Below are 27,937 nucleotides of genomic sequence, written 5' to 3' on the forward strand. Positions count from 1 at the left end.
TGTGGCTATTTTCTCTTCTTCCCACACTGGCATTTGAGAAGGCAGCTTACCACATCTTGCTGGGATTGTTTGTCATGTCTATTGCAAGGAAAACAACAGCATACAATCCTGAATACAGCAACCAGGCTCTTTCAGTTCCCATTCAGTTCTTGCATGATTGATTTAGCTCTAAAGGTAAAATAAAGCTGCAATGAGCTGGCAGCTTTCCTCTCTGGGAAGAACAAAAGCCAAAGGAGTTTCACTGACAATGCAAGACAGAAATAATGATGATTGCCATCAAAGGGATTCATCGTGCTGCCACATAGCTGAAGAATGGCACGAACACTCAAAATGGGTTGGGACTTTATATGCCAGGCTACAACATGTATCTAAATGGCTAGCTTCCTGCAGCTAAAACAGGAGTGTAACCCAGAGCCACGTATGGTCCATAAACTATTTTTTATGAGGATGATCAAAAATTGGCAGCAATTTCTCTTTATGAAGAGGCAACATATACACAAAACTGAAGTGTATATTATAAAACAGCATTGACATGGTTTTTAGAATAGAGAAACCCTCCTAACCCCTGCTTGAATATGCACATAGGCAATATGGTCTACCCTAATATGTATCATTATTCTGCCTGGATATAGATCTCAGCCTTGCAAAAAATGTTATCTGAGCCCTGGCCACCATATATTGTCCATCCATAACTTAAAAGAGAAGGTGTTTTGAGTAGGCTTCAAACCCAGCTTGGATAGGAGGAGAAGCAGGAGGAGCATTTTGTATAATTTGTACTTGATAAATATGCAATAATTGAAGAAAGAGAAATTGCTAACTCACAAGAAGGTATTCAATAAATAAATGAAGCCATCAAAGGTCTAGCATAAACATTTGGGAATCTTGGAAACATTAGGTATTTTGCCCAACCAAATAAAAAGAAAATAAACTCATAATATTGTAAACAATTAAAGAAAATCCTAAAGTCTAGCCTACATTGTCGAAATACAATCACAACCATCAATGCATACCAATACCATACCAATAATTCAGAACATGATGGTGGCTTAAGAATGCTACATTTACAAAGGAAACAGAAGGAATGCTTTTTGCTGTCTGAGAACAAGCACTACTTAAAAATGTCATGAAAGCAAAAATAGAAAAGACTAGTTTGGGTAGTAAATGCTGATAAAGATGAAACAGTTGATCACATAATATTGGGATGCAGCAAAATCACAGAGACCGATTGCCAAAAAAAAAAAATCACTGAAAATTACAGAACAAAATATTTATTTATTTATTTATTTATCAAATTTCAAGGCCCCCTGACTTCTAGATGGCTTTGAGTAGCTTACAGTTTAAAAAACCCAACATATAAAAGAACACATTGACCAGAAAGCAAAACATCAGTCATAAAGCTACTGAAACCAAACCCAAACAAACCAAAACAAATGAAGGGTCTCCACAATCACCCTCTCCCCGAGGCCTTGGAGAACAGGTCTTTAATGATTTCCTATACAACATAAAGGTGGGAGCCACAAAAATCTCTAGGGGGAAATCATTCCAGAGGGCAGGCACAGATTAGGGATGCTTCCTGGGTCCTGCAAGATGTCATTGTTTAATCAACAAGACTCAAAGTGCACCCATCCTGCTGGTGGGACCAGATGGGAATTGATAAGATAAACAGTCCCTCGGATAGCTAGGCCCTATGCCATGAATGGCTTTAAAGTCATAAGCAGGACCTTGAATTGCACCCAGAAGCTATCAGTAACCAGAATAGCTCATGAAAGAGTAGGGTAACATGTACATAATGTGGCACCCCCATCATTGCCTACACTGCTACATTCTGGCTGTAGCTTCCAAATGGTCTTCAAGGGCAACCCTATGTGCAGTGCATTATAGTAATCCAATCATGATGTGACTGTGGCATGAATGACTGTCTAAAACACCTCCTGTTTCGGGAAAGGGCACAACTGGCACACTCATGTACTTTTGAAAGACCTCTTGGCCACTGCTTCCACCTGAACTTCAAGCAGGAACTGAGAATCCAAGAAGACCCTTAGATTGTGCAAAAGTCCCAAATGGGGAAGTACAACCCCATGGAGAGTCAACAATGGATTACTTCCAGACATAGGCACTTGGTCTCATCAGGATGGAGCCTCCTTATCCAGATCAACATAGCATTCAGGCACTGGATTAGGACTTTGATTGCAGCACTTTGGCTGGCCTTGGGTCCAGATATACAACTACTGATGGCCCCAAACTGGCGGATGACCTCACCCATTGGTTTCATTTGATGTTAAACACAGGGGGAGAGAGCTTTGAGCATCCCACAAGTAAGGGCATCCTGCAAGTAAGGGGCCATGGGCCAATCTTTCCCCACCTGTCATCATGGATTGAAATTGGCCACAGAGAAAGGAGGAGAGCCACCATAAAACAGTGCCTCCCATCCCAAACCCACAACTGGTCCAAAAGGAAACTGTGGTCAAAGGTATTGGAAATTGCTGAGAGATCAAGGAGCACTAGATGGACGTAGCACCCCAATCCCAGCTCCACCACAGGACATCAACAAGCGTGACCAATGCCATCTTCATACTAAATCCCAGTTTGAAACTTGAGTTTAAAAAGTCCAAATAATCTGCTTCTCCTGGGACCTCTGAAGCTGAAGTCTGTCCACCACCTTCCCTAAAAAGGAAAGGATTTCCTGGGTAGCTTTAATCATCCAGAAGGGACCTGGATCTAACAAAGAGGTGACTGAGCTGACAGACTGGAGAGACCTGTCCACTTCCTCAAGAGTCACAGATTCAAAGTTGCTCCAGACAATTACACAAGGCCTTGCTCTGGACATCTGTAGAGGGCAGAGAGAATAGGAGGAAGAGCCGCTACCAAGGCAATGGTCAGATAAAAGGGGACTGAGCCTGGGCCAAGAAAGTAACTTGATTAAATGTCTCAGACAGGTCCCTCCCTAGTTCACGCAAAGATAAAAGGAGAGAGGGGGAAGCACATTTATACTTGCATAATTCTGTTACTATAGCTGTTATAATAAAAGTAGTACTGATTTACATGGCATTGGTTTCTTATTCTAGATACCTTGAATGGCTGACAGTACCTCAACTGGACCTGTCCAGTTGGAATGGAACTCTGAGCAGATACAAACAACTTTATCTGCCAGATAGCAAGAATATTTCTCACAGTTGCCCTGAAGATGGTCCTGTGCTCATCCCTCTCCAGCAGGGACCTGTTCAGGGTGTTAAACAGGGTCACTAGATGGCTCCTGGCAAACACAATAAAGGCAGAGAAATAAGAACTTTCTGCTGCCCTTATTGCCATGATGTAATCCTTAATAATCATGCTTAGTCAGATTCATTCTTTGTCTTCCTCCAATGGTGCTCCAGGCATCTTTTCTTGGCTTCATGTCCCAGAGCACCTCAGAGAATCAAGGCATGCTCCAGGATTGGTGCAAGGAGAGAGTCTGCATAGGGGCAATCTGGCCCCACCCACATGCCCATTCCAAGCCACAACTAGGGCCTCAACTGAACTGCTCACCAGACCCTTAGGGAAAACCCCAAGCTCCCTCTGGAATCCATCTGGTTCCATGAGTCACCTGGGGCAGCCCAATCTAATAAGATAGGGTGGCACCAGCAAACCAAAAAGCAATCAAAGTAATCTGTGTAATGGATTAAAGTGTTGCAGACTGTTGACTATGTTCTCCAAAACCAGATCATGACTCAATTTACCCCAAGGGGGGGCAGGTATGTGTCAGGCTCTTGATGATTTGGGACAGGTCCATGGTTGCTGTCCTATACTCAATGTCGCTGGGCAGTAAACTGAAATCCCTAAGAACCACAAGCCTCAGGATCTCAACGACCAGCCCAGCAACAGAATCCAGCAGCTCAAGCAGGGCAGTACAACTGCAGTTGTATGGGATTTTAAAATTCAGACTGATCAATACCTGGAACACACCAGATAAAACTGTAATTGAACAGATCTAGATATGGTTTGTTGATATAGCCATTCCAAGAGACCATAATGTTGAAGATAAGAAATTGGAAAAAAATTACAAAAAAACAAAATCTGTAAATAAAGATTGCAAAAATTTGGAAGACAAAGTCTTCAGTGGTATACATTATTATTGAGGCACTAGGTGCAATATCACAAGGACTTAGAAGGGATTTGGATTGCCTAAATTTCGAACAATTTATAACCGCCCAGTTATAAACAAAAGCACTCATGGGCTTTTTATACATAATTAGATGCTACCTTTATGATTCCCATGCCTGATCATGCTTGATCCATTCAGGATCATTCACAATGAGCACAGCATAGCTCTCAAACAGCTTCACGATTGGTCTGCTTCCAAGGAAAACTGGTTTCAACTTTTAAAATCCTGTAAGAATTTTAAACAGTTCATTTTAAGACAACTGGCCAAAATGACATGATCATCTTCTAACACCATTTCTGAGTATCTCATCACCTAAATGTATCTATGACAAATGGGGAATACCATGCTCTTCAGCCTAAACTGTCCCCCTGCTGATGATCACTTGACCCTGACATCAATGCAGTGCCAATGTTTGGTAAATTCTTAAATGCCCCACTTCCTGGGCATCTGTTATAAATTATTCTCTGTTTTCCTTCTTTTTGTCTCCTTGATTTTTGAAAAGCATACATAGTTGTGCATATATCTCCACACTCTTGGTTTTTTTTCTTACAGGGCTCACTTTTTGCCATGCCTCTATCCTCCCACCCCAAGGGTTGTAAAGTGCAGCAATTGAGAATGATGTTAGGCTCATGAACTTGGATTTATGCTCTGTTAGGGTAAATAAGACCATCTAGTGAGATATAAAGTGGCAGAGTTCACAGTGAAGTGTTTGGTGATCAGGGCAAGAATCTTTTCAGTCCTAGTTCTCACTTATCAAACTCTCTAGGAATATACCCCAACATGCAAGCTTTTGTACTTGTGGCTCTAGACAAAATATTAACTCGGGTCTTTAAATATTTTATTTGCTTTTTCTTATAAATTGCTGCTGGTTTTACCTTCTGCCTTCTACTTTGCTGTTGTCTTTAATGCGTTAGTGTAAGATTGTTTTTCTATTGCTTTCTTGCAAACTGCCACAGGAACTTTAATTTGGAATAAAGCAGTAAACATGTACATTGCTTTTGGAAATATATCAAGCTGGGGAATCTACATAGTAGAGCTGTCCATTGTGGATATACTCCATTCAGATGCAGCAAGCTGAACAGAAAAGGGTCTATTCTTCACTTCAAGGAAGCACTTTGCAGCAAGGACAAGATCCATTCAGCTTCAGCCTTTTAATTAGCATTGCTGATTTCCCTTGACTGGAGATTGGCTTACCTTGTGGAAAGTGACTTTGGTATCTGCACTGCAGAGGTGCAGAAATTGCTTCTGATGGGTGAAGTAAAGTACTGTGTTGTTACTCTTCACTTCAACTGAGCTTCAATTGAAGTGAAGCAACCCCCTGAAATTTCACATTAAATATATATATATATGTATATATATCTATCTACAGTTCACCTGAAGGATTTTCATCAAATGTGGAGGGCTTCTGACAGCTATCATTTGACTGGCAATCTGAAATACAGGCCATGGATTTCTGTATAAATGGATAAATAACATTTGTTTGACTGACCCTTTATGATGATACCAAATATATGAACAGTATTTCATATTCATATCCATTTTTGTCAGGATTAAAATGGTAGCTCCTAGATTGCCATTTTATTATTTCAGCTGAGCTTAAGATGCTGAATGTAGTACTTTACTTGAACTGAAAGGAGTCAGCCAAATCTGATTTATTTTACCACACCATGATATTACCCCATTCTGTATATACTCCCAGATTGCATCAAATTATTCAGGTTAGGATGAATTGGTTACCATGTCAATTGACCTGATTTATTCTCAATTAAGATGTAGAATTACTTAATCTGGCAGGCATTCTGATACCATCATGTTCTAGGGACAGGCTCAGAAAAGGTTAATATCTTTACAGGAACTATCTCAGAACCATTTTACACAAACAAAATGGCTGAACTATCACTGCAACCTTCAAATGTTAGTGCTGGCAATTTTAACTTCCCCTCATCTTGGGAATTCATGGCTGTCATGACAACTATTTCCTGTCATCAATGGCCTGTCCCACATAGCTGGTTATCCACTGGGTCTGCTCTACCTCAGAGCAGCTGAAATGTAATCTGGTATTTTGGAGGTATGAATCACTTCCTTGTGATCAGCTGCTCTATAAGGAAAAAAGCCCCACCCCAGGCATCTGATGGACCTGAAGGCTTTCCATATGATGGAAATTCCCCAGTGATCAGGTGGATAGTTCTTCTGAATGTCTTGCTAACCTCTGGAATATGGTGGTGACCATGGCACTAAATAGGGTTGTTACTGAGGGGACTGCTTCTAATTCATCTAACTGCTTGCTGATCTCAGATGGCTTCTTGGTTCTGTGAGAAGGTTCAGGAAATGAAGCAAGTGAAGTGATGCCTGGAGCAATGCTAGCAGAAAACAAGAAGTGAATACATTCACACATACGTATTGGTTCAAATTTGAGCCTACTCTATGACAATAAGGGCAGCAAAGGGGGATTACTTTTCAACCTTTTTTGCATCTGTGGAATATCAAACAGCTGTACTGTTTTGAGTATTTTAAATAATTTTGGGGAAGGATGGGCTGGAAGATTCTGTTAGTGCAATGCTGGGTGAAGATTTCATGAATAAAATCACTTGTATATGTTCTGACTTGGCAGCTAGAGTGGATGGAAACTGAACAGTTGATGACTTGCAATGTTATGTTAAAGGTTTTTTGACTTGTGGATTTCAACAAATAAGACAGAATCGTTAATGAGGTCACCTCTGCCTTAGTGGATTGGTCCCTTCATTCAACTGACTGATTAAGATGGCTAAGGAGGTTGTCAACACCTCTTTGGGAGAAGGGATGGTTCCAGCTGCTTTGGAACACTGTTCCTTCTGCTCAAGAAACCAGAATTGGATCCACTTTTAATGGACATATACCAGCCCATCTTCATATATCAGCCCTTCTTTTTGAAGAAGGTTGTTAAGAAAATGGTAGTATGGCAGTTACAAAGAATTCTGGAGGATAATCTGGACCCATGGCAATTTGGATTCAATCCTGGGCATGGGATGGAAATTCTATTGGTTCTTAATGGGTGGCTGGTGGTAGGATTTGGATAGGGAGTATAACCATTCTTGTCCTGCTGGATCTGTCAGCCTTTGATACTGTCAACCATGGTAACCTTCTGGAATGCTTGTGAGATTTGGGCATGGAAGATACTGCTTTATGGTGGTTTTGCTCCTGAGTGGGTAGATCCAGCTGGTAGAGACAGGGTGAGAAAAATCAGAAGGGAAATAAAGGGTGACATAAAGTTCAGTCCCTTTTCCAATTCTGTTTAACATCTACATTAGGTCTTTGGGAGAAGTCATCCATTGGTTTGGAGTGAGGTATCATCAACATGCAGATGATATTAGATTTATATGTCTACCTGGGTCAAATGGTGGATTCAGAAGTCCTGACCTAGTGCCTGGAGGCTGTCAGGGCCTGGATGGGAAAAAAATAGGCTAGAATTAACACAGACAAGATAGAATGGATGTTAATTCAGAAACATACTGCTTCTAGGATAATAGCACTTTGACGCTCAGTTGTGTTGTTTTCCCTTAGGGAGGGTAGGCTGGAACCTGGGGTCCTTCTGGGCTCACAGTTATTGCTGCAAGGGTAGGGGGCAAAAGGGTTTGTCCAGTTTTAGTTAGTTGCACCAATTGCGGCCCTGCCTGGAACAGGATGCACTGAGGATAGTCACTCATACCCTTGTTATCTTACAAGTTGATTACTGTTAGCAGCTCTTAGAGGTCACCTGGAAAATTCAGCTGGTCCAAAAATTTAATAGCATATGTACATACTAGAGGGACTTAGTACTGCCATGTTAGACAGATGCTATGACGGCTGCCCTGGTTACTGTTGTGTTTCCAGTGTAATTCAGGGTGTTAGTAACTATCTATAAAGCCCTATCTAGTTCAGGGCCTGGGTATTTAAGATACTGCCTTTCCCAGGAAGATTTTTCCCACCCAGTTTAGACAACCAAGGGGTATCTGCTGAATGTCTATTCCTGTTATGAGGTGTGGTGGGAGGATGTTTGACAATGGCCATTATTTGTGTGAGCTCCCGTTTATGGAACAAATAGGAAGCTAGGATGGCTCCTACTCTTGTGGTCTTTAATGAGAACTTAGCTTTTTTCAAAGACCTTTCAAGACTGGTCATGTAGCATTGTCAACATCAGAATGGTTTTGCTGCTTTTGATTACTATTATTAGATAGTTATCTAATTACTATTATTATAGTAATACTACTATATATACTACTAATTACTATTATTAGATAGTTATGTTGTTTATTCTGTTTTATATTTGTATACTACCAAGAGCTCTTTGGGCTGAGGTAGTCAATACATTTTAGAAACAAGCAAAGCTATGTCTTTAATCTAGATCTCTTTAACTTTTTGAACAATGACAAAAATGTTATATTTATTAGACATTACTTTCAATCAGAAATATAAATCAACATTGTTTCTAACTGACTTTGGAACATTATACTGCATAGAGCTGCAGAATTTCTTTGCTGAAAAATAAAAAACAGATGATATAACTGGATAACCATTTGATATGAATTTGAATGTAAAGCATTGTAAAATTGTAAAATGATTTTATCCACCTTATCAGTCTTTCTCAGCTTACTTTAATTTTTGATAAGTTCTATCTTAGTGCTTTCTGAGTCTCAAAAACTCCAGTTTTTTTTTTTTAAGATTATTTTTTCTTTCCTGCATTGGTCCAACATGGAACTCCACTTGTCTATCACTGCTCTCTGCTGCTGATTTGGGGAACTACAGATTTCAAATTAAAAATGTAGGCCTATTAGGAAAAAAAATAAATCTGCTTTTAGAATCAGTTAAAAGAAGTCAATGATATTTTGGGTTTTCCAGAGTTTTAATTTATATATTGAGAAAATCAAAATCAATATGTAGGAAAAGCATGCATGCATGCATAAATAAATTCAGGGATTGAGCTAGTATACACCACACTCCTTCTAATTTATCTCCCAATAAAAACCCTGTGACACACATTGGCTGAGAGATAGCGACTGGCTGAAAGCCATTCAGTGAACTTCCATGTTTCAATATCAACTTGAACCTGGATCTTCCCAGTCCTATCAATACCCTGACTATACCATAATGGATCTCCTTCTATTTTTGATTACTGAATGGTTAGCTTAAATAGCATGAATATGTTCCTTGCAGAACTCAAAAACTTGCTCACGATTCTGATATTTTAGTGGGTCTTGTTAATCAAAATATATTACACTAATGTTGCTCTAGACCATTTTCTCACTAGAGATTTATAGTATTTTATATAATCATCCAATAATCTCTGTGGTGATATAAATTGGGTCTTCATTACATTGGCAAACAGAATGGTTGTCCAACCCTATAAGATGGTACAAACCACTAGTGAATAGACAGTCTTAGTAAAATAGTTATTAAGAAATGGAGCTGCATTATATTGTAATACAGTACAATATAAAAAGTTATGCTGGTCTAAAATACCTGTAATTTGCAAGACTAAGATTACATTTTCATGAAACAAAAAAGGGAAGAATTTGTCCAATGTTTGCCAAATGTTTGCCTATAGTTAAAAAGACACAAATCTTTTTTTTTTCAGTTTAATTTTTATCTCTATTTTTATTAATATGTGTCCTACAGAGAACTTAGTATATTATACACATTTTATAATGTCAATTCACACATGGCTTTTTAGCTATAGAGTAATTTCATACATTTTGCTCCTCCAGACCATTTTCATAACAAAACACAACTTTTGAATATATGATGTTACCAGAGAGGATGTACATGTTTTATCTAGGTCTAATATTTACATTCCTGCACAAAGATGTCTTATTTACACTTTTTAGAGGACATATCCTCATGATGCTGCCTTTGCTTCTTCTCAAGCTCATTGCAGAGGCAGTTTAAAATTGTCTTTAGCTGCTCTGGTTTTAAAGTAGTGTTTTCCTCTTCCTTCAGACAGAAGACTTGATGTGTGAACACCAGTGATGTCTCACTGACAATGATGGGTTGATATGATCAGGGCCTGGGATCCAGCCAGCTTGTACTGGCCCCTTGAAGGTACTGCAGGCGTACCCCAATCTCTTTGGTCATTGAGCATTGCCCTCCATTGCCATTTTGGCTTGAGACTGAACACCCAACTCCCACAGATGCATCTGCCTACATAATACAGTGACTTAAAAAAAAAAAAAAAAAAAGGACTGTACTGAGGTAAATTTAAACTGGGAAAGAGAGCCAAATCCTGCCAGCTATTTGTTGCTGATTTGTTATTGTGGCTGGTTCCATACCAAATGAGTGCATTACAGGTTTTTTGCTACTTCTGCAAAAACCCAACAAGGTTTTTACATAGGTATATTTTCTCCTGGCTTTATTACTTATTTCATTTTGCCTACTCTAACACCATTTTGCATACTCCATGGCCTGTTTATGGGTGTTGCTAACTGTGGCAATCAACTGCCCAGCACTGTCACTCCCCTGCAGCATTGATATGGAAACTGGGAGGAAACTGATAGGAGTTCTGCCTGTTTTCCTTGTAAGCCTGAGTGACAGGTCAGAAAAGTATCAGAGGGATGTAAAATATATTGGATGCTTCTGGCTACAGCCATTCACTGTCAGCACCACTAGTTCCTTGCAGCACTTGTTGATAGTTTCTTTCAACTTCAGTCTGAGCTTGACTGATAAGTCCCATGCAAGACATGGAGCATTAACTGGAATGAAATGAAATTCTCCCAAGGCTCCTCTCAACCCTTCTCCTGCACCTAATATCTACATATTGGGCTATTTTCTAGCTATGGGTTTTCCTCTCTTCCACAAAGCACTAGATATGTAGTTAAACAAAGAGGTCCAGCACTGTTTCTGAAGAATGCTAGACCAATGCTAAGAAATAGCCTGTCTGGCAGTTCAGTAATGCAGAATATCTCCACATTGGCAATCTGCCCCTTGGGCAATTTGAAAGATGGCTAAAATCTCCATCCTAGGCAACCACTCTCAGTCACCCAAGCCTGCCTCAACAGGTACATTAAAGATAGCAATTACCGTATTTTTCCGACAATAAGATGCCCCCATGTACAAGACGACCCCCACTTTTCCAACCCAAAATTAAAAAATCAATATTTTAAAGATAGTGCAGAACACATTTTTATTTAGTAATTAGTTAACATTTACCTGATACACTCGGTGGGAGGAGGTCCAAACCGTCTCTCTGCAGCTCTATTTCCAGGCTCTTTTGCATAACTGATTTCATTCAAGCACGAGTGAAACTGCCGATAGCTTGTCTCTGCAAACAGACTTCCTCTAATTGGTTTGTTCAGCATCAGCTGACATCAGTTACATCAGGCTCATGATTGGAGGAAGTCTGTTTGGGAGACAAGCTATTTCACTCGTGATTGGAGGCTAGCAATAGGAGGAAGCCTCTCTGCAGAAACAAAGTATGGGCAGTTTTGCAACCGTGCGATTCTCGGCTGACTTTCTTGAATAAGACGCCCTTCAGTTTTTAGGGTAAGGATTTTAGAAAAAAGGATCGTCTTATAGTCGGAAAAATACGGTAATAATTGTTTTCCCCACTGCATGTGATACTGGGTGGGAGGGAAAATGCAGCCAGGGAACTCCATCAATTGCTGGCCATTAAAATTGCAATGAGAGCATCAATTATCAGTTTTGTCACTGAGGCTATTGGGGCAGTGCAAGTTATGCTGACTTACTTTTCTGCCAGCTCAAGGCCTGGGATAATGTCTTTTAATTTAGCCACAAAGAAGAGCCTCTACTGTGATCAATGCATGAAAAAAATAAAACAACTGGGGACTTCCAGTGGGGACAATGGCAGCTTAGGTGTCTTTGAAATAGTGGAGATGGCATCACAGCTGAATCAGTGGTTGGCAGCAAGTGCTGGCCACCCAACTTGCTTTGGATCAAGGAGGAAGTGAAAAATCAGCCCATTTGGTGTGGACGGCTAAAAGCTAATCACGGAGATGGAAGCTTCTGTGAACGGCTTTCGAGTCAAGCGGCCAGTTGGCAGGGGTTCTATCTTTGTTCATAACTGCAGTTCAGCCTTTATATGGACCCTACAGCCAACCGAACCTCATTTATAAAGCACTTTGGATTATAACTATTTTTCAACTTAAGAGAGACCTTCCTTCGCAACAGATAAGTAATTCTCTGGGGCTTATCCTTATTTTTAGGACTATATTTTTAAAATAAGAAATAGAGCTTTAATTTGAATCTGATTAATTCACAAAAAGCTGGATGAAAATTGGAATTTAAAAGAGACTTAGAATTTATTTATAGCGAAAATGGAAGATTTATTTGCTAGAAGTTTATTTTTCTACGAAACTACATTTGCAGTAGTGAGGTTTGATTTTTACATGGGAAAGTTTTTTTGGTTTGCTGGACTATGCTTGTTAATTGGCTGGGTTTCTAAAACAGAAGACTAACTTCCCTGTGTGTTTCCCTTGATGTGTGCTTGCAAATTCAGCTTGAAAGACACCAGAGAGCATGAACTGTTTATTTACTTTCATTTGTATTTAATATATCCAGGTACCCGTTTAACTTGTGAAAAGGGGGAAAAAGATAAAAATAATATGGCTACAAGGAAGGCAGTGAAAGAAATCAGAGAAATGAGTTAAGGCTCTGTGGAACAACCGTTAGAAGAGAAGATGGTTGCTTTAAGTTTACTTAAACCAATGTATGATGAATTAGGGGCTAAATTTGTGACTCTGGGAGAAAAAATGGAAGAAAGAATAGATACGTTGGGCAATTATGTGAAACAAATAGCTGGAGAGATTAAACAAATCTCTGGAGAAATGAAGCAGATTACTGAAAGAATGGTATCATTTGAGAATAAAGCAGAAACCAGAGATCTTGAATTGGAGAAAGGACTGGATAATGTGGACTTGCTGGAGTTAAGGGACAAGGAATTTTGCTTGAGATTCAGAGCTATTCTGGAAATTCCAAGGGAAGATATTAGAAGAAGGGTGGTTCAAGCGCTGGCAGAATTTTGAAACTGGGAGGAAGAAAAAGCTGAAGATGAAATTGATAAGGTGTATCAGATAAATTTATTTTATTCAGCAATAAGACATCTACTAAGGGATGTGCTAGTACATTTTGCAAAGAAAAGGACCAGGGATCAAGTTCTGCAATGGCATTTTAATACTAGATTGAAGACTGACAATGTGGATATAATTATATAAAAGAGATTCCCATCAGACTTTTACATAAGAGAAAGGATTTTTTATTTTTTTTTTTGACAGAGGTTTTGAAACAGAAGAATTTGTTTCATTGGGATAAACCGGAGGGGGTGATCTTTATTTTCCAGCATTCCAAGATTTTGATTGAATTCAGTTCATAAAGCCAAAGAATTTCTAGAAAAAATTTAAAGGAAACTTGGAGAAGATGCAAATGGAGGAGGATGAGCAGACAATTTCAAAAGCCAAACAGGTCCAGGAGGAAGATGAAAAAGAGGACTCTGAGTTGGGTGCCACAGGTATAGACTTTTCTAAATTACTGGCTTAATAATGGATTACAAATGGCTAACGTGGAATATAAATGGAGCAAATGCTCCACAAAAGAGAAGAAGAGTGTTTCATCATTTTAAAAAACTTAAACAAGATTTCATTTGCTTACAAAAGACTCATATTAGAAAAAAGGACATAAAGTATTTGATTTGCAAGCATTTGGGACAAGAATTTATTTCAGCAGGCCCAAAAAAAGTTAATGGAGTTGTGTTATATGTTAACCCAACTTAGTATTGGCTGATGAATATGGTAGATTTGTTGGAGTAGAAGTCAAATTACAGGGAATTAAAACATTAATTCTGGGACTTTATGCTCCAAACGAAGATAAAGGAAAAAAAATTAAATGTCTTATGGAAAAACTGATACATTTTTCTTATGAAAATTGGTGTCTGATGGAAGATTGGAATGGAGTGGATAGATTACCAGTGAAGGAAGCTAAAAAGAATCAGGGTAAATTACCTAAGACATTTTTTGATTTGATGTACAATTTATCTCTAGTGGATATATGGAGACAGAAAAATGGTAGTTCTAAAGAATACACTTACTTTTCAGAAAGACAGAGATCATTCTCAAGGATACATATGATTTGGATTTCAAAGACTTTGGCTGTTAATACTTCTAGAGTATTTTACCAAAGACTTTTTCTGATCATAATCCAGTGACTTGGACTTTTAAAAGAAAATCTAATTCATTCAGATAGAGATTAAATGAAATGTTGCTGCAAAAGGAAGAGGTAGTGAAAGATTGTAAAAAAAAAACATGTTTTTTTTTTTAGAATAATCTGAATAAAGGTACAGACTTGAGAATGGTTTGGAATGCAAGTAAAGCTTTTATTAGAGGGTATTTCATATAGCATAACATTGAGTTCAAAAAGAGGAATTAAGAGAAAAAGCAAGCTATTTTGGAGGAGATAAAGAGGAAAGAGAATGAATTAAAGTTAACACCAGGAAAGTTAAGTATCTCAAACCAAATTAAACTTCTATAGCAACAGCTATCTATATTAACAGTGAGAGGATTTGAAAAAAAAATGAACTATGTTAAACAAAAAACATTTCAATTTGCAAATAAGCCTGGGAGATTAACGTATAAATTAAGAAAGAAGAAAAGAAAATGATTACAAAATTCCAAGAGGGTGATAGTGTAATAATGAGACTATACCAAAATAAAATAAAATAAAATAAAAAATCATCAGTATTATTTTAATTTATGTAAAAGACAGGCACTCTCTCTGGAGAAAATAGATGACTACCTAAAAACACAAAATTTGCAAGGCTTACAGATAATCAAAGACAGATTATGAATGGACCTATAACAATAATGGAAGTATTTAAAACTATTAAAAAGATTAAACCAAGTAAAACACCAGGACCAGATGGGCTGCTGGGATCATACTACAAAATCTTTGAGGATGAAATTTTACAACTGCTCCAATCTATAATGAACTCTATATTGGTGGAAGGTGGGATGCCAGAGTCTTGGGAGGAGGCTAATATGGTGTTATTACCTAAAGAAGGACAAAAATTGAATCTAACCGAAATTATAGACATTATTATCGAATAATGATTATAAGTTGTTTACAATGAGATTAGCAGATAGATTGAAAGTTATATTACAAGAATTAATTCATGAAGATCAATGTGGATTTTTACCCAAGAGACAATTAAAAGATAATGTTAGGACAGTGTTGGACGTTATAGAATATTTGGAACAGCATAATGAAAAACAAGTTACATTAATTTTTTTTGGATGCAGAGAAAGCTTTTGACAATTTAAATTGGCCTTTTATGTTCAAAGTTTTGGAAGATATGGACTTTGGAGAGAACTTTATAAAAGGAGTAAAATTGATTTATACATCACAAAAAGTGCAAACTATTGTGAATGGAGACTTAATTAAATCATGGAAGATACAAAAGGGAATGAGACAAGGTTGCCCAATGTCTCCCCGTTTATTTAGTTTTGGAAGTTTTGAATAGAGACCTAAAGAGAGATGAGAAGGGGCATAAAAATTAAGAAGGAAACATAAGTTGAGAGCCCTTGCAGATGGTTTAGTGTTGGTGCTGGAGGAGCCCTTGAAAGGGATCGAAGCTTGAATAAAAACACTGAAATAATTTGGTGTTTTGGCTGTTTTTAAAATTAATAAACAAAAGACTAAAATGTTAACAAAAATGTGAGGATACAAGAATAAGAAGAATTGACGAACAAACAGGGTTTTAAGATTGAAAAAAAGGTTAAGTATTTGGTGGTGAATTTGACAAATAGTAATTGTATGTTGTTTCAAAACAATTACGTTAACACTTGGAATGAAATTAAAAAAGATATGTTAAGATGGGAAAAATTACAATTGTCATTGTTGGGAAGAATTTCTGTAATTAAGATGAATGTTTTACCTAGAATGTTTTTTTTTTTTTCAAACAATACCTGTTATGACAACTGATGTTCCATTTAAACAATGGCATAAAGGCATATCTAAATTTGTGTGGCAAGGCAAAAACCTGCAAATTAAGTATAAAGTTTTACAAGATGCTAAATAAAGAGGAGGTTTAGGTCTCCTGGATTTGAAGTTGTATTTTGCATCTTGTTGTTTGGTTTGGATGAAGGAGTGGGTGACTTTGAGAAATAGGAGGTTATTGGAACTAGAGGGGTATGACCTGAGATTTGAGTGGCATGGCTATTTGTGATATGATAAAGGTAAAGTTAATGTAGATTTCAAAAATAATTTCATTAAACGTGCCATATAGAGAATATGGAACAGATATAAACCTGTCTCTGATGTTTCCCTTAAGAGAAATGATAACTAAACATAAATGGTTAACTTATGGTGACATATTGGAATTTTCTCAAAGAGATTTTAAATTAAAGACAAGAGAGGAATTGATATCAAAAGGATACATGTGTCAATGGTTTTCCTATGTATAGTTACAAGAAAGATTTAAAATGGATAAAAGGACTTATGGTTTTGAATATGGTAAGACTGAATTTGAAGCAGAATTATGTACTAATTATGAATGTGCTATTGACAAGATATACAAACTTTTATTGAAACTAGAGACAGAAGATGAACCAATTAAGGACTGTATGATAAAATGGGCTAAAAACTTTGGCTATAATATACAGATGGAACAATGGGAAAATATGTGCCAGAAAGGACTGAAATTTACATTGTGCTATAACCTTAAAGAGAACTTTTATAAAATGATGTTTAGTTGGTACTTGTTGCCAGAAAAAAATATCCAAAATGTATAAAGATACTTTGAATGTATGTTGGAAATGTGAACAAGAAGAAGGGACATTCTATCATCTCTGGTGGACTTGTAAAAAAGCAAAAAAAAAAAAAAAAGCAAAAAAAAATGGGATGAGATACATATTTGCATACAGAAGATTTTAAAGATTAGTATTCAATCAAACCAGAGACTTTCCTTTTGGGCTTGATGGATAAACAGTTGGAAAAAACTAATGGAACTTTGTTCTTATATATGATAACAGCAGCAAGGCTTTTATATGCACAGAGGTGGAAAGATAAGACATTACCTACAATAGAAGAATGGATGGTGAAGCTGATGGAGTTGGCTGAGATGGCAAAACTGACTGACTTTGTGATAAGACATTATGTAATTTTAATGCTAACTGGAAACCTTTTTTGGACTTTTTGTGGGAAACAGAAAAAAATGAAATTATGTTGTATGGATTTGATGATTAGAAATAATATGGGTTAATAGAAATAATGGATTATCTTGTTAATTTAGAGTTTAATGTATATTGTTATTTATATCTGTTGCAAAGAGGATCAGAAGTCAATCTTTTTCTTTTTTCTTCTCTTTTTCTGCACTCATGATCATTACTATTCTTTTTTTCTGATTTTTTTCTTTTTCTTTTTCTTAATATTAGTTCTTGTTAGTTTTTACTGTTCTTATTTTAAAAAAAAGTTTAATAAAGTTATTATAAAAAAATAAAACAACCTTAAAACCTACTTGCTGACTCAGCATACCTGCTCATGTGACCACGTCCGTTCAGACCCATCCTTCACACATATATCCAGTCTGAGTTCAGTGCCTGTTCCACCATGCTTACTATCCATACAGAGATTGGCCACCACATTTCGAATCTGTAAAATTAACAAACCAACTTTAAGCACTGCAACACAGCTTGGAAAATGCTGATTTGGCTGAAAAGGAAGAGAAGAAGGCATTTGTCTTTGTCAATTCAATTCATTACAATATTGATTGTACTAACTACAATATATGTTAGTATTATTAGTGAATGTGCATTGCATTTATACTTTAGGGGATTTTGCATATTGCACAGAGAACATGGATAATTGCCGACAATGAACCTATGAATCAAACATTATTTGTGGAGTGGATAAATTGTACGAGTTAAATTGCTATTGTAATTATGTTTAAAACAAAATACATTTAGGCAGAGAAACCTAATGAAGGAAAATATACAGTACATATCCACTTGAGAATATGATAAATTGTATATGAACTGTAGCATCTTATACATAGGCCACTCCCATGGTACCCCTACTAGTTCAATTATCATCCATGGAACAAATTATTACTTATTATATATTTGATTTATATCTCCTATTCTTGATGAAGGATATGTAAAACTATTCTGTTAATACAAATAATAGCATAAAAACCCCAAGGTCATAATTTAGCACAGAAATCTCCAGCCCACTGGAACTTTTGTGGACATATCTGACATTCTAAGAGTATTTCATGGGTGATAAAAGAAAATGGTTGCTCTAGATTCTTTCTAGAGGTTGTAGCTAATAAACACAGCAGAACTGAATTTGCATTGTCTCTTGGAGTTCTTTGGGCTAAACCTGACATCAATCTCCCCAGACTGAACCCTAGCTCCCAAGCCAGCCAGCCAGCCACAACACCGTAAATTCCTCAGGGAGGTGCCAGCCTCATCCTCTTGAACTTCCCACGCTCTTGCAGTGAACTAAGAACACGCTTATCTCCCTGAGCCTGGCCTTCATAATTCCATTCCATCACAATTCTGGACCAATGTTTCTGTTGGCCAATCCCTCAAAAGCAGTTGGTTTGGTGATCTGTGAAAATCTCTGTTGCTGACCTTGCAGTTGAGTGTTCCCTTGAAGTGACCTGACCATTAGGGGAGTGTAAAAAAAGTTATGATGCCCTTCCTATTCAAAGTTTAGATTCATTTTGTGTGCATTTGGATATGACTTTCAAAACAAAAACAACCCTGAATGGTTACTAACAGAAGAAAATGTCAAGACAATTTTCCTCAGCTGCATTTAGAAGACTCATGAAATAATATTTTCTCAATAGAAGGGACTATCTGTTGCTAATACTCTAATCAAGGTACCACCAAGGAGAAAACTACACTCCTACTAAAACTGACAGGGCAAGCTACTGCATATAAACAGGCAGCAAACCCCACACCCATTCACACTGATGATGTTACCTAATTGGGTAATGAAACATCTGCAAGCAAACAACCAAGCTCAGAGAGCACCAAGAACTCCATAATATTGTCTCAGCATGATCCTTTAGTAGCTGGACTATGAGAGACAGGGAGAATGACCTTCCCCATAATCTTCATAGAACTTCAGCATTTTAAATGGAAACATCACCTTTGGTATTCATTGCTGCTAAACCAAAAGGACAACTGTGAACATAGGTCACATTTCCAAGAAGTTATTTCTGGAACAGAGCAAAACCCATATGAAAGTATCCTAGCTAAAATTGTATCTGGACCAGTCTGCTAAAGGTTTAAAGAAATTTTGTTTCTGGTCATGTGATAAGAATCACCATATAACAGAGTAGAATTGGCTTCTGACTGGTATGTATCATGTACATTTGTCCTGACAAATCTCACCCAATATAAGTTTTCTTTAAAAAAAAAAGGGGGGAGGTATTGTAGGTGATTTAGTAGTAGTAGCTTTAGGTAAAGTGATTTTTGACCCTGGTGCTACAGTGCACATGTGTGCTTTTTAAAGATTTTTTTTTTCCTGGATGTCCTTTATTTGTATTTTTTGCTAGTATTAATGTTGTTAGATGCCTAGGGTATCTTGTGAATAGGCAGCTGGTAAACTGAAATAGATTGCTAGATAAGTAGATAGACTACTTGCTTTCAGGTGAGCCATGTAAGGCTACCAGAAGGTATTCTTACAGGAGGGACTGTTTAAAAATATCAGGGTATGAAATACTAATGGCAAGAAGAGCTGGTGCTAAGTTTATTCCATAATTCAATATTCAGGATTTACTTTGATTTTTGTAAAATTTTGTTGAAAATAAGTTATAACTTAAAGCGGAGGAAATGACAGTTTGTTAATTTTCCAGCCCAGCCCAAAGTTAAGACAGTACAATTTATAATAGCATCTTTCAGAAACATGCATATAAAATCCACACTCCAGTACTTTGAGATATACTTTTTCAACAGAAAAGCAGATAATGGATTACAGTTCTGTACAGTACTTCTGAGTGGAAAACCATGTATTTATAGCCTGTTGTCAGCCAGCATTAAAAATGTGTGTATGTATATACACACCCACATATAAATAAAAAAATATTGCATGCTAGATAAAGTAAAAAAGGAAGGACAGACGGTAGAATGGAAGGAACCTCCCTTACTATTTTCTGAAGAAAGTTTCAAAGAAGTACATATATTAATTATATTTGAAAACGATATTATTGATTCAACATGACCTTAGAATTTATGAGGAGTTCACAATCTTAATATATTTTAGTAGTGAAGAAGACCAGTGAACTTTATCAAGTTCCTTCTTGTTAGGTCTGTGAGGACTTCTGCCTTGGTGGAAAAATGAGGAACAAACCATCCATAGTATCCCACAAATCCCAAAAATGATCTTACTTCCTTTTTGGTGGTTGGAGGCTACATCTGCTGAATAACTTGAAACTTCTTTCCATCTGGGTTAACTTCTTGCTGCCCCACTGTAACCTAGGTAAAGCAGTTCAGAAAACCCCAGATAATCTTTGGCTAGATAGTTAAGCCTGCTGTTTCAAGACTGGAAATAAATTCTTCAACTGCTGCAGATATTCTTCCAGAGTTGTAAATAATGATATTGTCCAGACATGCTTCATAGTACCTCCCCCAGCATGGAGGAATTTTGTCCATGAATTTCTGAAAGGTTGCAGGAACTTTATTACAACCAAAAGTCATATATGAAACTAGAATAGCCCCTGAATTGTAGTAAAAGCTGTTTTCTCTTTGGGGTTGCTTTGAGAGAAATTTGCAAATAGACATTACTAAATCTGGCTTAAGTATTTTACCCTTCTCAACTGAGCTAGTAGGTCATCTGCTATAGGCAGAGGGTAACTTCAAACTTGGTTTCTTGGTTGTGATATCTTAAGTCTGTATAAAATCTGATTTAGGTTGAGGCTTAAAAACCAATTTTAAGACCACTTAACTGTCTTAATTAGCTGTAGAAGTCTTGTATTTCTTTCTATATTGTATCTCTCTTTCTGGAATGTGATAAGGTTTTTTGTTTAGTGGCAACTTCTCCTTCCTGTGAGAAGATGATTTTTTGTTGTTGTTTAGTCGTTAAGTCGTGTCCGACTCTTCGTGACCCCATGAACCATATTGCGCCAGGCCTTCCTGTCCTTCACTGCCTCCCTGAGTTTGCTCAGTTTCATGCTCATTGCTTCAGTGATGCTATCTAACCATCTCATCCTCTGATGAATAGATTTAGAGGATTAGATTTGGTAGACAGAGTGCCTGAAGAACTATGGACGGAGGTCCATAACATTGTACAGGAGGCAGCAACTAAAACCATCCCAAAGAAAAAGAAATGCAAGAAAGAGAAGATGATTAACTAGGTTTTTTTGGTCCTGGAATTTCATTGGTCCAGGCTATTATAGGCACAAGTATGGGGTTTCTCCCCCTGTTGCAGGTGGTAAAAATTACTTGAAACCAATAAGGCATACAGACTGCACTATCAAGCAGGATCTTGCAAGTCACCACCATTTTATCAGAAAGTAGATTTGTAGGTTTGAGTATATACTTGAAAAAACCAGGACCACATGGATTTCTAGTCCCCAGCCCCATTTTTATTAACTTAAAAAGGCAGTAAAAGCAATTTCTATCATGCTTTGTTAGAACAGTTTTACTTTCCAGGCTCTAAGCCTTACGAAATTATTTCATATTCTTTTGAGAACAGTTCTCCCTCCTGACTAATAGCCTAACCCAGCCTGATGCAAAAATACCAACCAAGCATTTTATTCAAGCTCTCACTTTCAGACTCAAAACAACTTGAAGCACATCTTAGTCAGTTATGACATGTGCTTAACATATGTATGTACCTCTCTGTGTTGTTAAATACTAGAACTACTCCCGCAGTTTTAAGAAAATGATTTACAGAATTTAGTAGCAAACTTACCGTCTTTCTCACTTAGAAGAATTATCAGCTGGCCTGGATCTAGCTGTTGACCTTTTGACAGGTAACCTTTGATTTTCTTTCTTCCATATTTATTCTGCCACATCATACCATATGCACTGGCATGTTAGGTCCCACAGTGCTTTTCCTCTTTGGTGAGTCTTCCTTCAGATCTCATCCTCAAAAGCTTCATAGATTTCACACAGCTGAGGAACAGTCCACTTTCAACAGCCATTTTAATTGTCAGCCTTCGCCTCAGTTCCAAACTTCTTTTTCCCAGAATTTCCTATTATTTTAATGTGTCATCCCAGGTGTTGTAAACTTCCCCCTTTTGCAAAACCTATATCTGTTGCATCTCCCTTCTCCTATAAGCATTATAGTAAGAACCTAAATTATCTTCTATTGTCAGCTCCTTATTAGCAAAACATAGCGCAGAGAGTTAGTACAGAGCCTGTTTATATTCTACATGGATTCAGAGATATGTGAAAAGCCAGTGAGATGTCATAGTGTAGATCAGGCTCATCACAAGGCATATTCCACAAGATGTGAAAATCCCCACGTGTGTCTCACATGCAGTCCTCATCTAAATCTCTCAACACTACAGGAATAAAATAAATGTAATAAATATAGGTGAGTACTCTGTATTTAAAACTAATAATCCACAACATCAAGTAGCTAATTATATAGTAAGATTTCATTTGCTTTTGAAAACCAGTATGACACCTCAGCTACCATCCTAATTAAGTAATTTTAATTTAAAATTAAAATGATCTTGCTGTGAAAGAAAAACAGAACTGTCAAATCACTAATGGTATCAACATAAAAGCTTTAACTTTTGAAATCTTCTCAAAGGAAAAATGAGCATGCTTTCCAGATAAATACTAAAAACTTGGACCTGCTTTCAGAACTCAAACTGCAATCTGTGACAAAAAGGAGTTTTGAGGTTATGACCTGAAAGATATTCCTATTGATTGATTGATTGATTGATTGTCTTTTATTGATGAATTGTCCGCAATGGCATTGGATGTGGTGGTGGTGGTGTATGGTTCTATTTCTAGGTCAAGGAGTTCCAGACAGAAATAATCTGTCTACTGAAATGCATGCATTGGTAACTCATCATTAGTCTATTTTAATTCTTTTTAATTAGTGCTGCCATTTCAGATGGCTTGAAGACCATAACCGAAGCTAGTGCTGTTGTCCCGCAGAGAGGTAGAACCTATTAGATCAATCTTTCCCAGGTGACTACTGGACCTGTTGGGTTCCAGAGGGATCTTGAAGTTTTTCTCAAGGATCTGATGCGTGAGCTGACTGAGAGCTTGGGCACAGCCTGAAATGGTCATGTGGCAAAGGCCTTGGACTGGATTGTAGCATTTCGTTGTGCATCAAATCCCAGGTACTCCTTGATTTTTTGAGCAAATTATGAGATGTAATGCTAGAAGAGACACTTTGAGCACTGTTGGAAGAAAATGAGGAATAGAGCTGATGAAGCGCAAGTAAGAGCCCTTATTAGAGATTACATGATGGCAAGATGAGCAGCAAAATGTAGCTGTTTTTCCATTTTTAATGCATCCACAGTTAGCCACCCAGAGGACCTTTTTAAAGTGATTCATTCCTTGCTGGGCAGGGATGAGCCACACAACCATCTTTAGGGTCACTGTGAGGAATAAAGTCACTCACATTCACTTGGAGTTGGATTCTGAGTGGGCAAGTCCTATCAAGAGCCTAAAGAAAGACCTTGTGTGATTACCTGGGGCAAGTCTGAACCTGTAACTCTTGAGAAACTGGGCAGGATTTTTGGGACTGCTAACCTGGCCATCCACTCATTAGATCTACACCCCTCCTGGGTGGCAAAAGCCACCCAGAAGGTAACATGTATTTGAGTACATGCAGTAATATCTGCTTTATTGAGAAGGGATTAGTACTATTTGCTTTGAAGGAGGTAATAATGGGCCTCATCCTCAAGAGGTTGCTATTTTTTATTCATTTAGGAAATCTACATGGTCACCACTTTTTATTCATTTAGGAAATTTATATGGACACCACTTAAGCAAATAAATCTGAGCTCATAATATAAAACAGAAAAACAGAATAAAATGAAAAATGAAAAATACCTTATCCTCAATCACAAATTCACCAATATTAACAACTCAACCTTATCGCCTGTGGGAAATGCCAGTTTTTTACAGCCTTCTGAAAGGCCAACAGTGTTGGGGTTGTCTGGATCCTCAGAGGGAAGGCTGTTCCACAGGGCAGGTGCCACAATACAGAAAACACATCTGGTTCCGCAAGATGGCACTGTTTCACTGAAGGGGTCCAGAGCATGCTCACCCTGCCAGATCTGGTAGGATGGGCAGAAATAACTGAAGACAGGCAGTTCTGCAAGTAACTTGGTCCTGTGCCATGTCAAGCTTTAAAGGTGATAACCAGCACCTGGGATTGCACTTGGAAGCATACTGGGGGCGAGTGAAGCTGGTAAACTTCAGTGTAATCAACACTATATGTGCCATTCTAATCTGAATCAGCTGAAGCTTCGAAATGCTTTTCAAGGAGAGCCCCAAGGAGAGTACATTGCAATAATCAAGAGATAAAGTGACTAAGTGTGAATGACTGTAAGCAGACCCTCCTGAGTCTGAATGAGCAGCTAGAGCATAAGAGTAAGGATCTCTGAGCCTTGGCTACCACTTGCTCCTTTAACAGGAGTTGTGAGTCCAAGAGGATCCCCCAATATTGCATCGTTGCTGTACTCAATAGTTGTGTGGATACCTTTTGTTGACTCTCCCACCTTCTGTTTTTAGAGAAAGTTGTTAAGAAGATGGTCATGTTACAGCTTCAGAAATTGATTATCTAGACTCTTTACAGTGAGGTTTCAGACCAGGACATAGTACTAAGATGCTGTTGATCTATCTTGTGATCTTTGGTGGAACTGTGACAGGAGTAGTGCAACCACTCTAATTCTCCTTGATCTCTCAGCATCTTTCAATATCATCAACCATGGTATCCCCCTGAACCACCTATGAGCTGCACTGGGTGCAATTTATGGTAGCAAGTTGCTCTGAGTAAATTGTTTTGGCATAGAAATATAAAGGAATGTATGCCTCTTAATATGGTTTCTGACACTCCAAAGGGGGTGTGTTCTTGCACAGCTCAGCTGTAAGGTTCTTTTAAACAACAGTACAAAAAAACCCTAGGACTTCTATCTCCCTAGTGAGGGGGGCTGGGGTGGGCAGATTAGATATCACACTTGTAAAGGAGAAGATCCAGTTCCTGTTTATGAAAAGAAAGAGGAGTTATGTTTACATGATTTAAAGAGTCAGTCTAATAGGAGGTACTGAAGGAATCAAAGATATTGCAATCAAGATACATCATAGATTTCTGAAGCTGGTGCAATTCCCGAAGTTAGCATACAATACCAAGAGAAATGGGATCAAGAGAAGTTATTCAGCTCCCACACAAATTCAAAGTGAGCAATTAGCTGGGCCATCTGTATGTTCCTTGGCCTGTGGATTGTGCAATGTGGTAATGAAAATGTCTGAAGTTGTAAAGTGAATGTAATGTTTGTGTTACAATTTTAATTGTTGTTTTGAGACTTTTACCAAAGTGGTATGATGTGGCATATGGCATTATGCCTTTAAGTGGGGCTGATCAGCAAAGGCCTATAATACAGCTGCCTTTAATAACTGGATTTTATTGATATATAGGACTCTGGCCCTGTCTGGGTTGTGGGGCTTGCTTGTAGGTATTTGATGTGACTTGGCTGCTGTGTCTATATATCTCTTTCCTGTGAATAAGCCACCTTGTCATCTCGGCTTTACAACTTGAACCAGCATACAAGTGACCTGAGCTTCCCTCAACAAATGTTACATGGACAGTAGTTGCCTAAAATAGTCCAAGGACAATCTTTTGAGGATGGGTTGCATCACTTCCTCCTTCAAGACATAAGGCACCAGCTCCTCTCTTAAAAAGGCCAACACCACCACATGGACCCAACTACAGGTCACCTCCCCTCCCCCCCCCAGTTACCTTAACAATCCAGGAAGGGCCTGGGTTCAACAAAAGGTAGCCAAACTAACAGTCCAGCGACTCCTGTCTATTCCTGAAAAAATCATCAACTGTTCTTTTCTTCTCAAAGCTAAAGTGAGTTGAACTCTCCCCATGCACCCTCCATGATACAGTGAGGCTTCCAGCTCTCATAGAATGATGAGACAAAATAACTCTGTAAGTGGGGTGGGGAGAGAGTCACTCCTGTTCTAGACAGTTTCACAGCACTTTCTCTGGAATTGCACCACAGGTCACCTTCATATTGGTATAAACTTCTGTCTTGTCATTCCTCCCATTTACTTTCCCATTGAACAGAACAGAATCCCCATATCATTTTTATTGCCCTTCTTTGTTCCTAAAGTAGAACAGAAATAGACTCATTACTCAAAATGGGATCTGACAAATGCAGAGTAGAATTATTCTATATGTGCTGTCTAAAGTTGCATTTGCTTTTTTCATAGCCATGTTTCACTACTGTCTCATTCAGCTTGTGATTATATAACAATTTGTTATATGAATTATAAAACAATTGACTAGTTATGACTAGCACTTGTTTTACACTAATCACTTATCTTTCAGCCTAACATACACTCCTGGACTATGTGAGGAATGAGAAAAGAGATGGAAAACATGTACATTAATCAGCAGTATATAAATGTGATAAAAGAAATTTAGCAAAGTTATTTGGATGACTAATTGCAGTCAACCCAGGCTCCATTTTCTAGCAGTGATCTGACTATGGATTTGTCAAAGTGATGACTTCATGAATTTCATCTGCCTGTTGAAAACTAGGTTTGCATTAGAAAAATACCAAGTGATACTCTAGCAGCATTTAAGAATGACAAACGCTGGAGGTGGCAAAGGACTAGCACGTCTAAATAAAGCAATCTGCAGAGTCTGGAATATATGGCAAATGAAGTCAGAAATGCTGCTCAGTTGAATAAACTGTATTGTCCTTGATTATCACAGCCAGTGCCTTCACGTTCTTGTCAGGATTACTACCATGCAATCTTACAACATAAAAGCTTTCAAACCCCACAGATTTACCGAATATTTCTTATATTTTAAAAAAATGTCACAGGGTATAAGAAGAGTGCCAGAAAAAAAATTCAAGGGTGCAAAATTAAAAAGAGGGAAGTCTATTGCTCATTCACTTCATTTAAATTTAAATCAGTGCTATATTTGGCTTAGCCACAATAATTAGTATGGGAGAGAGTGCAGTGCAGATTTCAGACATCAGATTCTCTAGGCTGAATGCCTAACCAATATGGCATCTTTTAAGCTAACCAATATCTCGTAACATTTTTAAATACATGCTCACAGCAGACATCACATAAAATATTTTCTGCAAACAAGGGAAGGGAAGGGAAGGGAAGGGAAGGGAAGGGAAGGGAAGGGAAGGGAAGGGAAGGGAAGGGAAGGGAAGGGAAGGGAAGGGAAAAAACTAAATGCTTAAGTTCAGATAAAATAGAAAGCTCTGTACTGCAGAGGACATTAAGTTTGATGAAGGGAACTGAGTGGCACCAAGGTGGTGCTCTATTCCAGATGAGATGCTTTCTAAACTATTATCTTTACAGTGCATAAACGTAGCAAGCAGATAAGATGATTTTGAGTTATTAAAGGCAAGGAACTGGTGCTGAAACAAGTCATAATAATAAAGGTTTCAAACAGTCTGATGCCTTGATTCTTTCTCAACTCTGTTAGTGGTTTCAAATACAGAGCTCTCCTTTTTGAACCTTCATGTCACTGTGGTATAATATACATATGCATATGTTCATGTGTTGTATGCCTGTGTATGTGTCCTTGTATGTTTTTCTCTGTATGCACACACAGACACACACAGATTGATTATGTGCTATCAAGCTGGTGTTCACTCTCAGCGAC

At 37.8% G+C, this 27,937-nt stretch overlaps 1 protein-coding gene across 10 annotated transcripts in view; it reads right to left on the reverse strand.

Moving 5' to 3' along the window:
- The window catches only part of GALNTL6 (polypeptide N-acetylgalactosaminyltransferase like 6), a 597,057-nt gene that overhangs the window by 36,440 nt on the left and 532,680 nt on the right, over window positions 1–27,937 (reverse strand). For 8 of the 10 annotated variants that reach the window (XR_015794428.1, XM_088132238.1, XM_088132245.1 and 5 more), the window contains one exon: window positions 17,630–17,746. Coding sequence is in view for 8 of the 10 variants with exons in the window: in XM_088132238.1 (XP_087988364.1) it covers window positions 17,630–17,746 (117 nt within the window). In the remaining 2 variants the exon portion in view is untranslated. Of the gene's footprint in view, window positions 1–4,239; window positions 4,367–7,505; window positions 7,562–17,629; window positions 17,747–27,937 lie in introns of all 10 variants that reach the window. The other 2 variants (XR_015794440.1, XM_088132256.1) reach the window with 2 other exon arrangements.

This window comes from Python bivittatus, unplaced genomic scaffold (genome assembly GCF_059951505.1).
Source record: "Python bivittatus isolate LINGU-HERP-01145 unplaced genomic scaffold, Pbiv_v1 ctg000070_np1212, whole genome shotgun sequence".
Classification (NCBI taxonomy): domain Eukaryota; kingdom Metazoa; phylum Chordata; class Lepidosauria; order Squamata; family Pythonidae; genus Python; species Python bivittatus.